Raw genomic sequence first — 14,856 nt, forward strand, 5'->3', positions numbered from 1 at the left:
TCAACTTAATATAATGTACAAATCTAAGTAATTCTCACCAGTTTCACAGTTCACACCCGTGTATCCGTGATAACAGGTACATTCATAATGAAGGTATTCATTTGAACAATATCCATGAATACAGGGAGAACTAGCGCATTCGTCGACCATATCTGCAAATATTATAGGGTTATTGAAATAATATCGCAAGCTCGTGCATTTTGTACAACCAATATAAGTTCAATAAATGATTATATAGTTAAAACAATTTTCCAAATTAAGGAGAATTTTCAGTATTAGTATTTAAATTAAGTCTGTATAGTATCAGCATCCGACCTCAGAGTGTTCAATATCACATCATTCCAAGGACCCCGCCAACCCAGCAACGGTTACTGTTATGATTTGCTTATTAAGGTTTTTATTGAGACTCATAGGTACTTAATTATTTATTAATAATTTCAATTTTGTGTGAAAATAGACACATATCACCTAGCTTCCACTACCCATTATAAATATTGCCGTTGAGCGGTTGACCAGACGACATTTTTTTATTTACAGCGTTAACGTGGCGTTCGATTTTGAACGCTCGTATTCGGAATGTTTCGAAGCATAATAATTAAATTATATGAATTCATACCTGTCTGACAGTTTGTTCCTGTAAATCCCTCCTGACAATGGCAAGTATAATAATCAAGATGGTCAGAACAGTTTCCATGGATACATGGCGAACTTTGACACTCATCAATTTCTTAAAAAATCGTAGATACAGGTGTAAATCGAAGAATGTTTATAATTTTTTGAATTCATTTAATTTGATAGATATCTTGCTGTCTTATATATGATGATATATATATATATATATATATATATATATATATATATATATATATATATATATATATATATATATATATATATATATCCTAAGTATTTGGAAATGTGACAAGTTAAATTTAAGCAGATTATTTGGAAAGGGAAAATGTAGGGTTTTGAATGTTTTAAAGGTCAAAACTACCTATTTATCGTTTCATCTGCAAGTCAGAAAAACAGAAATTGTACAATTATTGATGTTTTTGAGGTCAATACAAAGATTTGGCCACTTAAAAAACCCGAAGGGCGAGGTGAATATTGTACTTCGAAGGTGGATTAATCATCGTATTGACTGAAAAACAGCAATGATTTTTTTATTATACGATTCAATGTTTAAATAAATCAGATACAAACTCGATACAAACTCGTTAATTAATATATGTCATCTTACGTGTTTACATTTGCTGAAGTCCTAGCCAAACGCAATGAAAGAAGCAGGGTGGGTTAAAATATTATGCCCTGTTGTTTTAGGATAAAAAAAAAAATATGCGTCAGGCACGTGGTATAGATTTTGAAAGGGGGTATAATCAGAAAAAATGACAACTCACCTGAAAAAACTGACTAGCCCCCCAAAAGAGATTTCACCAAATTCAAAATTTTACAAGTCGGTGGGGGGGGGGGGGTATTAGGAACAATTAACTGGGGGGAGGGGGAATGAACAATTTCATACTAAATTAATCGTAAAATTTTACCTTAAAATAGTGGGGAGGAGGCAGCCCCTCCCCCGATTCTATGTGTCAGAATGTTATTTCACTAAAGGAAAGTCGGGTGCAAGTGAAATAACTTTTCCGAACTATTTGTATCAATTTTGAAGTTTTTATTCTATTTTTAGCCCAATATAGAATACATGTACAGGTGAACATAACTTAGTATTTTTTTCTACAATGTTGGATCTCAACCAATCAGAGAGATGAGAATTATTCAATCATATAATAAAAAACATTTAGATTATGGTATTCGTTTGGAAAGAATTGATTATAATTATTAACAATATTTCTTTTAAAGTATCTAATTCTTACCATTTTCACAGTTCACACCCGTGTATCCAGGATCACAGATACATTCATAATATAGATACTCATTTGAACAATTTCCGTGAATACACGGAGAACTGGCGCATTCATCAACGATATCTGTGAAAATATTACAATTTGCTTGAAGAAAGGTTAAGTTTTCCATTCTATTGTATAAACTCTTATATGGGAATTTGAGAAAATTTATTACATGAGCAGAACGACAAGTGACGATATCCGAATTCGATAAGAGAACAAACCTGCATTAGTTATTTTAGACTGATCCACTCTAAAAACAAACTGTCCTGGAATTCCAATGTTAGACATCTGAGGAAGATTTAACATCGCGGATGTCATGGACCCAGGAACGGAATAGTAATTTTCTCCATCACCAGCGTTAAACCCGACCTTCCAGGAAAAGGAACACAAAGACTCATATATACTTAATTTATATGATGAAAGGTATGACATTGTTACATGTACCATCTAAACGAGCTGAAATTTTTCAACAGACATAAAGAATAATAAATTTATTTCTGGTACCTGGGCAGACATTGTCCAGTTGATTTTGTTGTAATTAAATACGACAAATGAATAAACTCCATCGTTGATTAAAACAAGCTGAAATGTGTTCCACTGCAATGAAACAAAATAAGGGTTACAGACTCAAACATGTGTTCTAATTTCCTTATTTATATTAGCAAATATGAAATGAATATTATCAATAAACAAATGTTATCTTACCTGCTGACACGTTATTCCACTGGTGGCAGAGCAGCCATACGCAGCTACATCTTCCCATGTGGTGATCATCATCCACGTGGCAGTGAAATTTACAATGTCAGGAAAGAGAGAGTTGATCTTATTAGTCCCTCTTTGTAATATGGAGGAGTCTGTGGTATTGCGATACCATAATTTCCCTCCTTGCCTTGTATCTATATCAGTCCAAAATGGTGCTATGATTCTATGACTTCCATTTATTGGGAAGGGCTGTGATGTAAACTGTCTCAATGGCGCCTCAAACGTAACGTCCCCATTGTTATTGACCTAATAAATTAGAATAATCTAAAGTACTAATGAACAAAAATAAATAAATAAGCTTAATAAATAAACTAACATAATCTCATTTTATTTCAGGTATACGTTTTGCGGTTTTTAAATTGAAATGGTATTTTTGAAAACAAGTAGATTATGCATGTATTTTCTAGTTTTTTCTAGTTTAAAAACCATTATACTTACGTAAATGGAATTGTAAGAAGATCCAAAGAAAGGAAATGGTACTGCAATAGAAATACTTGAAGTAGAGCCATCGTCATTTGCGGGCAATTCGCTGTCTCCAGCATCGAAACCAAAATCATAGAATTGACTCAATGGGAAGCAGATACAAATATTTAGTATTACTGATACTGTTATCAAAATAAAGGTAGGGTGCTGCATTGTTGAAGATCCTAGTTTTTGGACTTATTTGATTCTAGAGGTTTGTTACTTTTATATAGAAACTGAAGTGGGGCTACAATTAGGAAGACTCAAAAGAACAACCAATGTCATCACGTCGTACTAACATGTAAGTTCTTCTAAAATTGTTTTTAAAATATTTTTACCACTAAATCAAACTCTTGTCTTGACCTCAAACAATTTTATGTGTGTTTGTCTATTAATTTTATTGCGTGAAAGTAGTCGAAAGGGGATGCCAGATCATGAGGGGGTTCATAAATTATTATACAATAAATACGGCTGTCAAATTAAAAGTACTTCTTTCTTAATCGGTAGGTACATAGTCAATATATTTGACATGCTTTACGAGTACATAAAACGCAACCCATTACACAAGATAAGGCTTTTAAAAAGTCATCAACATTTAACTCCCCATCCCTTACCCTCTGCAAAAAATATGGGAATAAAAAACAAAACAAGCAAACAAACAAAAAATTAAAAAAAAAAAAAAAAAATAGACAAAGATAACGAACAATAATCAATCTCAAAAGCCTAAAAGCCATAATACAAATCTATGAACAGGGCATAAAACACGGAACCTGTACATTCCAGAGGTAGGATCTATTGCGCATGCCTAGGATAAGTAAGCATCCCCTTGTCGACCTGTCACACCCGCCTGGAGCCCTATGTATTAATCAAGAAGACAGAATAATCCATAGTCAATTTTAAAAAATTAGCAAAATGTTCTCTTAATGTTGTGCTTTCCCCTCTTTTTCAATGTAAAAGATCGTCTCTGGTTTTCGAAAAAGAGTTGGCTCATTGGTGGGTCGCCAGAGAAACCAAAACCATTCAAAAACCGGTCATTTAAACTAAATTTTCCGCCGAAATATGGCTGAAAGATTGCCGACTCGGCGTTAAACAATACTCAATCAATCAATCAACCAATTAAGTTATGAGTAGATTATAAACTTAGCATAACATTTTATTTCGATCAATTTATTTTGACATGTATTTCTTCTTCTTTTATTCTTTTATTTCTTCTTTCTGAAGAAAGTTCGGGTATATTGTTGTTACCTTGGCCCGTCCGTCTGTCACATTTTCTTCTTCCTCAAACCCCTCTTTTATTTTAAGAAGTAACCAGTTGATCTTTTGGAATATGATAGATGTTGTCCTGAAGATGTGCAATGAGGTTTTGGAGTTTCCAATTTTACCCTGGGGTAAAATAACGTTTTTTCTACAAGAATCTGGTTCCCTGAACTCTTACATTTTACTCAGTAGCCAAATCATCTTTTGAGAGATGCTAGGTGGTGGCCTGTCCTGTATATGTGCAAAAAGTTTTCGGAATTTTTTATTTTCACCACCGGGGTCAAACGGGGGTCGAAAATGACATTTTTCTAAGTGAACCTGGTTACAAGAATTCCTCTTACATTTTATGCAGTAGCCAAATCATCTTTAGAAAGATGACTGCTGGTGCCTTGAAATGTGCAATAAGGATTTGGAATTTTCTTTTTCATCACAGGGCCAAATGGGGGTCAAAAAACGATCCTTTTTCTACAAAAAAAACCCTGGTTTCCTGAACTCCTCTTACATTTTACATCTTTTTGGAAGATGAATGGAAGTTTACTCTAGATGTGTAATAAGGTTTCGGAATTTTCATTTTAATCCTAGGGGTCAAATGGGAGTCAAAAAAAAGTTTTTTCTTTCATAAAAACCCTGGTTTTCAGAACTTAACTTACATTTTACGCAATAGCAAAATCATCTTTTGATTGGTGGTGTCCTGTAGATATACAATAAGGTTTCACCTTAGGGGTAAAGCGGGGTTCAAAAATGATGTTTTTTTTTACAAAAACAAAACAAAAACAAAAAAAAACAAACAAAAACAATAAACAAAAAAAAATAAACAAGAACAAAACAAAACGAAAACAAAACAAAAGCAAAAAACAAAACACTGGTTCCCTGAACTCTTCTTACGTTTTAAGCAGTAGCCAAATCATCTTTTGGAAGATGGATGGTAGTGTCCTCTAGATGTGCAATAAGGTTTCAGAATTTTCATTTTCACACTAGGTGTTAAACGGGGGTTGAAAAACAACATTTTTTCTACACCCTCCTCTAAATTATCTTTTGAAAGATGATTACTGATGGTTGTAGATTTGAATAAAAGTTTCTGAATTTTCATTTTTCTTTTACCCTAGGGGCTAAATGGGCGCCAACAAGGACCATTTATTCCTACAAAAACACTGATTCTCTGAAGTTTTCTTACATTTTAAGCAGTAGCCAAATAATCTTTTGGAAGATGAATGGTAGTGTATTCTAGTTGTGCAATAAGGTTTCAGAATTTTCATTTTCATCCTAAAGGTCAAAATGGGGTCGAAAAACAAAATTTTTCGACAAAAAAAAACCCAGGTTCACAGAACTCCTCTAAGATTTTACGTATTAAATAGCTAAATTATCTTTTGAAAGGTGATTGCTGGTGTCCTGTAGATAAGCATTAACATGATTAAGGTTTGAAATTTTCATTTTCACCCTCTGGGCCAATTTGGGGTTGAAAATTACACATAAAAATCTAGTGTTCAGTGCATTGTGTCATGTGCAAAATGTCCTATGGGTTGGAATCTGAAACATTTTTAAGATATTCGAACAATTATTAAATGAGATGGCTTATATGACCCCATTTTTTCTTCATGATGTTTTACAATATACTAATGGTTACGCTTATTGTGGCGTCATAATAACGTTAACAAGTCTCTGATTGACGTCATATTTTCCCGTACTTTTGACAAAATAATAATAATAATAAAAAAATAAATAAAAGGTGACTAAGTAAAAATACTCTTAATATACAGAAAAAATTCTTTTACATTCAATGAAATATATGGAGATAACGAACAGTATTCACGCTCAAAAGTCCATTAAACAATACAAAATACTAGTAGGAGCAGAGCAAACACGGACCTCCAAAACATCAGAGGTGGGATCAGGTGCCATGGAGGAGTGAGCATCCCCTGCCGACCGGTCACACCCGCCGTGTGCTCCTTGTCATGATCGGGAAATAACGGAAAAATCCGTCGTCAATTCAGTGTGTAAATAATGGCCTAACAATTAGTGTGAAACACGTCAGTCAGCATTTGACTCAGTGATAAATTGTATTTGCTGACAAGGTCATTGTATCGACCATAGATATTCCTGTTTCATCAACTTGTTTGTCAGTAATTTACCACGTTTTAGAATTGCATATACGTAGAGCATGCTCTTGCGTATCGAATCAACTGAGAGATATAAACCCCGTATGCAGGTGTAGAAGGTATATTGCTGCATAAGTAAGGGAAGTTGACGATTGAAAAGTTAAAGTCATAAACTATTTAATTCAAATTTGAAAGTTCTTAAAAATATTTCTCTTCATCTCGTCTTTCGATTGCATTAAAGTTATACAGTGTATACAATGGAAAGACTGTAAAAGTTTTGTTTAAGGAATGAATTTAATAACTTCCCAGTTTATACGGTAATATGTTAGACGGTGCGACCGTTGGTGAGGGCGGAGCCATAAGAGAACATTTTTACATTTTATTGTCTAAAGATAAATCAATCGATGTTAAAATCAAATTGTAATGACATGAGTTGTCTAGCCAGGGAACTCAAAATCAAACAGCATAAGAGGGAAAGAGAGGGCGCGCTCCAGACCAGTCAAGGACTCAAACTACCCAACCCCAAGAGTTCTATTTTTAAGACGTTGTCTTTCACCTATGTATCTGTTCAACAATAAATGAACATGCCTGAGCATCATTTCTTAATCTTTCATGACTACATGAACATTTTAAGACACCAATCCGGAAACATCCAGCCACTTAATTCTCATTTGTAACTCCCTGTTTATGGCCATGACATTCAATACAATTAAGGATAATTGTCAGGGACCACATCAGAAGTTGAACTTGGGACCCAATTTATAGACAGATGATCTACTTCCTGGGTTATAAGGGCACTGGAAAACTGATCACCTGACCAACACTAGGGCTGTGTGTCGTAAGGACTAAAATATCATGCATGATGTATCGCAAAATTTCAGAGAAATGCATGTATGAAACATCATATTTTTCTTTTTACAGTTAATGGTCCGATGTAGATTTCAGCATTTTGTATCAGCAAAAATAAAAGCAAGAAAAAACATCTTTTCTTTTTTATCTGGAAAAAACAAATTTAACTCAATAATTCTTTTTCCAAATATTCAAATTTTTGCCAGTGGTATATGCAAATACTATAATTTTAAAACCAAAACTTGAGAACAATTATAGGTACACTCCATGAAAGTATCGAATAGAATAGACCCCCTCTGTATCACAGTAAATGATGTTTTGTGACATCCCTATTCACCACATAATCAATAAAACGATCATATACTGTATGGAAGTTATAAAAAAAGATATTTTTAATACTATTCAATTTACGTCATTGACCTATATTTACTTGGATTACCATGGGTAATGTCACCATGGGTAATGTCAAATGAAGATTCTGTATGTATATGCTGTGTTTTTTTTTCAGCCGAGAACATTTATTAGTATAGAAAACGTTATTGAGAATATACATGACATGTATTTTACAGTACAGTATAGGTATATATTTACATTTGCAAATGTTTTCCTTTATATAACACTATTAAAAGCAATGTGTGTCTATATCCGTATAAACACGGGTTCCTCGCGTCATAAACGTTCGACGTAATTTCTCAGTGACGTCATAAAGGGTCGACGCGTAATCAATAGATCAAACTTGTGCCGTTGAGTTTGAAAAAATAAAACATTTCATGCGTTAAAGGTTATAATCAGGCTAATAAATAATATGAATAAGTCACAAATGTAAATATAAGTAATAAGGTATCATTTTAAAACATCTATCGGATATAAATACGGGTTGGTACGAGATCAAATTTACCATAAAGCCCTTCGGGCTTTATGGAATTTGATCTCGTGACCAACCCGTATTTATATCCCGATAGATGTTTAAAAATGATACCTTATTTCTTAAATATATACAATTATAGTATAAAGTTTAATTGCTGCAACATTGAAATCATACACGTGTTTATTTATTTACTGTTACATATACACTGAACGTCTACCTCCCTGTCCATCATAAATTAGTTTTTCTCAATGATATATGATTTGAACTTTATACATTACAAATTAATTACAGAGGTGTTTTCCGGTAAAGTCGTAAGATTTTTGGTGAAAGGGACCACAGAAAGATCCGCTCCTTCATAGTGCATAGTACGCAGTATTGACAGTGACGTCACTGAAATCTAAAGTAGACCGAGTTTTTTCTCCAAAAACATAGTTTGTTTTATCAAAAGTTGACTAAATCTGTTTTTTTAAAAAGAGAATACGCATATGAAATATCAATTATTACAGGTTGTTAAAAAGTCGGCAGTATCCGCTGATTCAATGAATGACGTTACATGTTGGAATTGCAGGTTTATAGTTGAAAACGAAAGTAACAAGGGTGTGTACTATAAGGGTGTTTTTAATCATTGAAAAAAGAACTTCATTGATGCAGGATTGAAATTAAAATTACGATTTACAAGCATCTCGTTTATACAGGATTTTGTCACGAGATTCAAGATAGAAAAGACTGTGGACGCCATATTGACGACAAGGGTCTTAATTCCATAGGTATTGTAATAAAAATATAGTTTACAATAGAATTCAATATATTTTACATGTATACGTGTTACCTAAAGGAAGAGCTTCGCTCTCTATTAACTGGTATTGGGGCAGTTTTCGCTTTATTAACGTGAAGCGGTTTATAAAAAAGCGTAAACTGTTCCAACCCAGTTTATACCGTATTAATTAGGTAGCTGTTAATTCATTCTTTATAATTTAATTTTCATTCATTTAGTGTAAGAAAAAAAGATGATTGTCCTTTAAAAAAATGACTAAATGTAACGTCACGATACTTTTTTGACGCAAGTCTCAGCTGTCTCATTTTATTTATAGGATATAATATATTTACTTATATTTAGAATAAAATGTCTTGTAGTGTTTATCATATTGGGTGTAGTTGTTAATTATAATGATGGATTGTTAAAAATCATTAAAGAATGGTCGAAACGAGTTGTGTCTTCTCTAAGCTGCATTTATACAGGTTGGGTAACGGCCATTCCCCATATCCTGAGAGCAAGAAAGTGACCCATATCCTGAGGACAAGTAAGTGACCAGAGAGAGGGAGAAACTAGAGCAGAGCTCGTTGCAAAGCAACGAGTAGGTCTTCCGTTGGAGCTGTGGACAGGAAGTAGGGACCTTGAGTCAAGGCTATGCCACATTCTAACGTTACAAGCAGTCTTGTAAGGGATATCAACCTGCAATGTTTGCCAGTAGATACATGTAGATAGTAAAGGAATGTACAGTGGTGACCTTGAACTTGTCCAAATGACCTTGCATCAAGCCATGACACACTCTGGTTATAAACAAACCCTATCTGGTGTTACCGACTTGACAAATTCACAAATGTTCTTTCACACCATACATCAGCTAAAAGATCTAATCCTTGGTGACTTTGAACTTCAATCAAAGCCACGACACACTCTGCATGATATCAGCAATATCATTTTTTGTGTTTCCGACTAGAAAGTTCACAAATGTTTTTTAGACCATATATTGAATCAAAATATCGTCTAAAGTTGTATTTTTCATGTATAAGGTTCAACTCACTGGTTTAAAGGTTCAATGTAAATGTTTTATGTTCAGTAAGGACACTGAAAAATGGCGGCATCTTTAGGTTTCTGTACTAGCCTTAAATCTTTAAATCCTATTGAACAAAGAAGTACAAGGTGCATTACGATACGCAGTCACATCAAGTTCCTTAAGGCAGGCCATACCGTCGGCGTTACAACAAGATAAAGAAATATTTTATTCAGTATATAATTTTCTATGCCTATTTCACACGGAAATATAGGAAAAAATAATGTTCAAATTAGTTATATTTTTCGATGAACAGAAAAATGTTTTAGAATTTTAATTCCTATCTCAATACACATCTTGAAAAATGTGTGTGTGGTGGGGGGGGGGGGGTTAAGGGTAGGTTTTTCTCTAACATTTCAGTATATTTTTGCTGGAATTTGCCTATGTATGACTGTACAACAATTTAACAGAAAGCTGAGAGAGGCAAGCAGCATCCAAATCAAAACTCACATATTAAAACTACAGCAAAAGACTATTCTCAGAAAAAGTCTAGGGAACCCCTCCACCCCTCTCCTGGTACTACAGATCTACAGAAAAAAAAATGCTGACCCCTATCCAGAGTCATGGGGTACATGTTTGAGGAAAGAGTGACAAGAAAGAGGACTAATATCGGTTTATTTTTAAAAGTCTATAAGTCGAGTTTAAATATCTATTCCTCAATATTTTTTTTCTTTGAGTTCATCCCTGTGATTGTGTGATTAATGTTACGTTCTGTACTGGAATTGAAAAATGTCGCATCTTTGGGTTTATGTGCTAGCCTTGAAGCCCGCAGTGAAGATTGTGTGCTAGTTTAAATATGATACGTTCAAATAATAATTTGAAGTAATATCTAATTCAATAATTAATTTTGTGTTATGTTTTTTTAATGTTGATCTCATCAGGAAATACGAAATCTGATTTTTTCGAAATAGTATTTTTACCAACAAACTGATTATCTTCACAGTTTAAAGTCCTATCTCAATACTTTCGATTTTCGACATGAAAGAGTTATAGTTCTTAGTGCGCTCTTTTGTGAAAAAGTTGGAAAATGTATAAATCTTGCAGGATTTCTGGGACACTCAGCATGTAAACAATATGTTGAATGTTGATGAAAACAGCCAAGCATACATGCAAATGAGACACTGCATTGCTCCTGAATTTACATGCATCAGAAATAGAAAGGACAACGATATCAATTTATCTCTATTACAGGAAGTTATTAAGAAGTGTTGACGGTCCATCTTTAAATACGGGTGTTGCTAAAACATGGAACGGAAAACGAAACGGAACGGAAAATATGATACCAATTTAAAGCCCTTGAAAATATATAAATTATACTTAAAAAACCGATATACATTATATATGTTGTTCATATTTAACCTTGATTATCAAGAACAAGTTGATTTATTCATGTAATATATTCTCATATGAAGTTTCCTGTACAAAAGCAAAGCATAGGGTACGGTAAAATATAATGCAGTACACATGGTATATATAAAACGTTGTGGTAAAATATGAGTGAATTAACTTTATAAAAAAACCACTCTGATCAACATGAATAGCCAGTATTCGATATTTATATGAGCGAACACAGCATAATTTTCGATGCACAGGCACCTAAAGCGTGGATAACCATGATATCGTGCACTTTTCTAACCCCCCCCCCCCCCCGGAAAACAACACAGACTGATTGCTCAGAATAACATTAAAATTGTTATGATGGAGAAATCACACATATTCCAGAAAATGCACTTTCGTAATTTATATATTACATGTATTTGGTAGAGAGCTAGGGGGAATGATGCATAGATGTAGCCTACGTTGTCCTCGCTTTAAGTGCCTGACGGTGGATAGCGCAGCTAGATCCAGGATATTCTTCAAGGGGGGGGGGGGGTTACACCCCAGTCATAAAAAGTTTGTTTATTGTTTAACGTCCCTCTCGAGAATTTTTCACTCATATGGAGACGCCAACACTTGCTGGTGGAGAACTACAAATTTTGACCTATACTCGGCACTCAGGGCCATTGAGCAGTGAGGGATCATTTTCGAGCCAGCACCTATTGCGACACGGGACCTCGGTTTATACGGTCTCACCGAAGGACCGGTCCCCACGTCCCACAGTGGGATTCGAACCCGCGACGTTAGGATCAACTCCTTACTCTGCGACTTTAGAGCGAAGTCTCTAACCACTGCGCCACGCGGGCGACAGTCAAAAAAAAGCGTTTATGTGTACTTTTCTCATCAACTTCACAGGGCTCCGTGTTTTCGGGGGAGGGGGGGGGAGTCATTTTACTTTTATTTACTAAATACTATGTACACATAATAACTCCGAAAATTTCAGGGGGTCTGAACCCCATCCCGAGCCCCTCTAGATCCTTACATATCTGTAGTTGTAATAAGCGTATCCTCTATTCTTTCCTTAATGCCAGTGATTGTTGTCTATATAGAACACAAATGTGCATGATTGTTCTCTTCCCCCCCCCCCCCATTTTAAAACACTATTGCCTGTTTCATAATAAATGGTCAAATAAAGAGAGTTTTGTCTTTATTGAATAAGCTTTAAAAATTAGATTTGGACGAGTGATGAATGAGGCGTTCAGATAGATACTTGGGCTGTGTATCTTATATGTATTTAATTGACCATCGCTTGTAGTTTTTAGAGGGGTAGGGGGGTTCATGAATAAATTACATTGTTATGTTATTTTTTTTAATGAGATATAAACTGTATGATAAAGAATACTGGTTCCTGTCTGATTTATATACGCGTGAAGTAATTAATTTGATATAAGATTTTCCGTTCAGTTCCGTTTTCCGTTCCGCTTTTTAGCAACACCCTCCATATACAATGAAAATGCCTCGGAAACGTCGTAATTTTTTAAAATAGTGATAAATTCAAGCTTTTCTCACTCTCAAATATTTACGTCTATTAGGGTAGGATTAGGGTTGGATACCGTTAAGGATGAAACGGTACGATACCATACCGGTATTTTTAAAACGATATGGTATTTTTAACGATACGGTACTATACCTCGATGAATGAGAATGAGGACTCATTTTATAACAAATGTGCTTTCACCAATCTTCAACCATTCAATGTTATAATCTAAAATGAGCCTATAAACTATGTAATATTTCAATCTTTTAATAAATCATCAACAAAACAAATAAATTGAATCTCAAACAAATTAATTTAACTAGATACAGCTGACCGCTTCACTCGGTTGCCAGTTCCCAGGACCCATTTTGTTTGGTCGCACTAAACGACTAAACATTAAAAATGGATAGAGATGCACATCACATTTTTGCGACATTTTGCATTTTTTTTAATTTACAATTATTATCAGTTTTTATAAATAAAATTAAAACACGATTAATGTGAATTTTTTTTAAATTTTTAAATATACGTATTGATTTACCTCGAATATCGGCAGTCAGAAGCAAGTATCGTACTAAGCATCCATTTCAATGCGCGGAGAATTTTATTTTAGCAAGTCTGGAATCTCTTTTTTAAAAATCATTTTGAATGTATTAAAACGTTTCAAAGATTGAGAAATACCGTTATTAGTACCGGTATTAAATGAAACGGTATCTTACCGGTATTATTGAAGTAACTATTCGGTACGGTATTGGTACCGAGTACCGGTATCCAACCCTAGGTAGGATGGTGTAATTTCGACCGATTTTTTTTTGTTATACTGAAGATTTGTTCAAGTATGTCATAGTCTGTTATGCTAAAGCTTTTACTGGATTTTTTTCCCTTCGGAAAACCTTTTATTTTTCAGATTACATTGTTTTTATATGTATTATTCATGTTATTTGTCATTATAAGAAATAAATGCGTTCGATTTACAAGATATGTGTGTGGGTAACTTCGACCACGCACGGGGTAACTTTGACCGCTGCACCATTATAAACGGAATAAATTCAGATTATTCTTTTGAAAAACATAAAAGACTGATGTAAAAATACTAACAAAAAGTTTTCAAAATGTGACTAATTTAAAGACATCGAATGCACCTACCGACGCTGTTTACTGATTGCTACGAATGTACATGCATACATAGGCATCTAATCCGCATGTAAACTGAACAGACGAGTTTTCACTGTTGTAGAACTAGTTTCTACTGTGTATACGTGTACATAATATTTTTCTTAACTTTTTTTATACGGTCAGGAATTCTTTTTGGTAAAAGCCATATTGCTGCAGATTGTATTGCGTCATTGCAGCCCGGAGGACCGGGCTGCTCTATACATATAAGTTTAAGTGTTGGTATATGGGGATTGAGGTGGGAGAAGTTATTCAGAATTAAAGGTTTTCTAAACATTAAAAAGATTGTTAATCAGAATGTTCTTTCCCTTTATAAATTACGAGATACACAATATATTTACTTCCATAAAGTGAATCTGCAAAAATATATATGTTTTTCATATTTAATATATAAAGTTGCTTATCATTTATTATCGAAAAAACGACAGGTCCCTTTTTTTAGAACATCGAATTTTACTTATCGCATAAAAACGTAAAAACGTACTTTACACAGTTCGTGTTTTATAATCTTAAAGTGAAAGACATTTTTGAAAATAGGTGATGCATGTGTCTGGTTTCAAATTATATTTCATGCAGCCAACATTTACTTGAGGAATTGATAAAGTTTAAAAGGGTATCGTTTTTGTTCGATTTTCATCCGACTATAAGTTTTCAAAATAGTCTCTACTATCGTCTCCATCATTTAGACCCTTGCCTTTTTCACACATATCGAAGCGGTTTGATGATCAAGACTCATTTCCATTGTTTACTTTATTTATTTCCCGGGCGACAATTGATGGTTACATCAATGTTTTCTTGT

At 34.0% G+C, this 14,856-nt stretch overlaps 1 protein-coding gene across 1 annotated transcript; it reads right to left on the bottom strand.

Annotated features, from left to right (window-relative positions):
• On the bottom strand, positions 1-3,299 carry LOC133182734 (sushi, nidogen and EGF-like domain-containing protein 1). The gene is made up of 7 exons (XM_061317581.1): positions 3,102-3,299; positions 2,607-2,909; positions 2,406-2,498; positions 2,123-2,270; positions 1,869-1,982; positions 617-727; positions 1-152 (listed from the first exon to the last, which is right to left on the bottom strand). The coding sequence occupies exons 1-7, from the start codon at positions 3,297-3,299 to the stop codon at positions 1-3; spliced, it is 1,119 nt and encodes a 372-aa protein (XP_061173565.1).
• Between the last annotated feature and the right edge of the window lie 11,557 nt (positions 3,300-14,856).

Source organism: Saccostrea echinata, unplaced genomic scaffold (assembly GCF_033153115.1).
Source record: "Saccostrea echinata isolate AGI-Se365-2 ecotype Australia unplaced genomic scaffold, CSIRO_AGI_Sech_v1 ptg000009l, whole genome shotgun sequence".
Classification (NCBI taxonomy): Eukaryota; Metazoa; Mollusca; class Bivalvia; order Ostreida; family Ostreidae; genus Saccostrea; species Saccostrea echinata.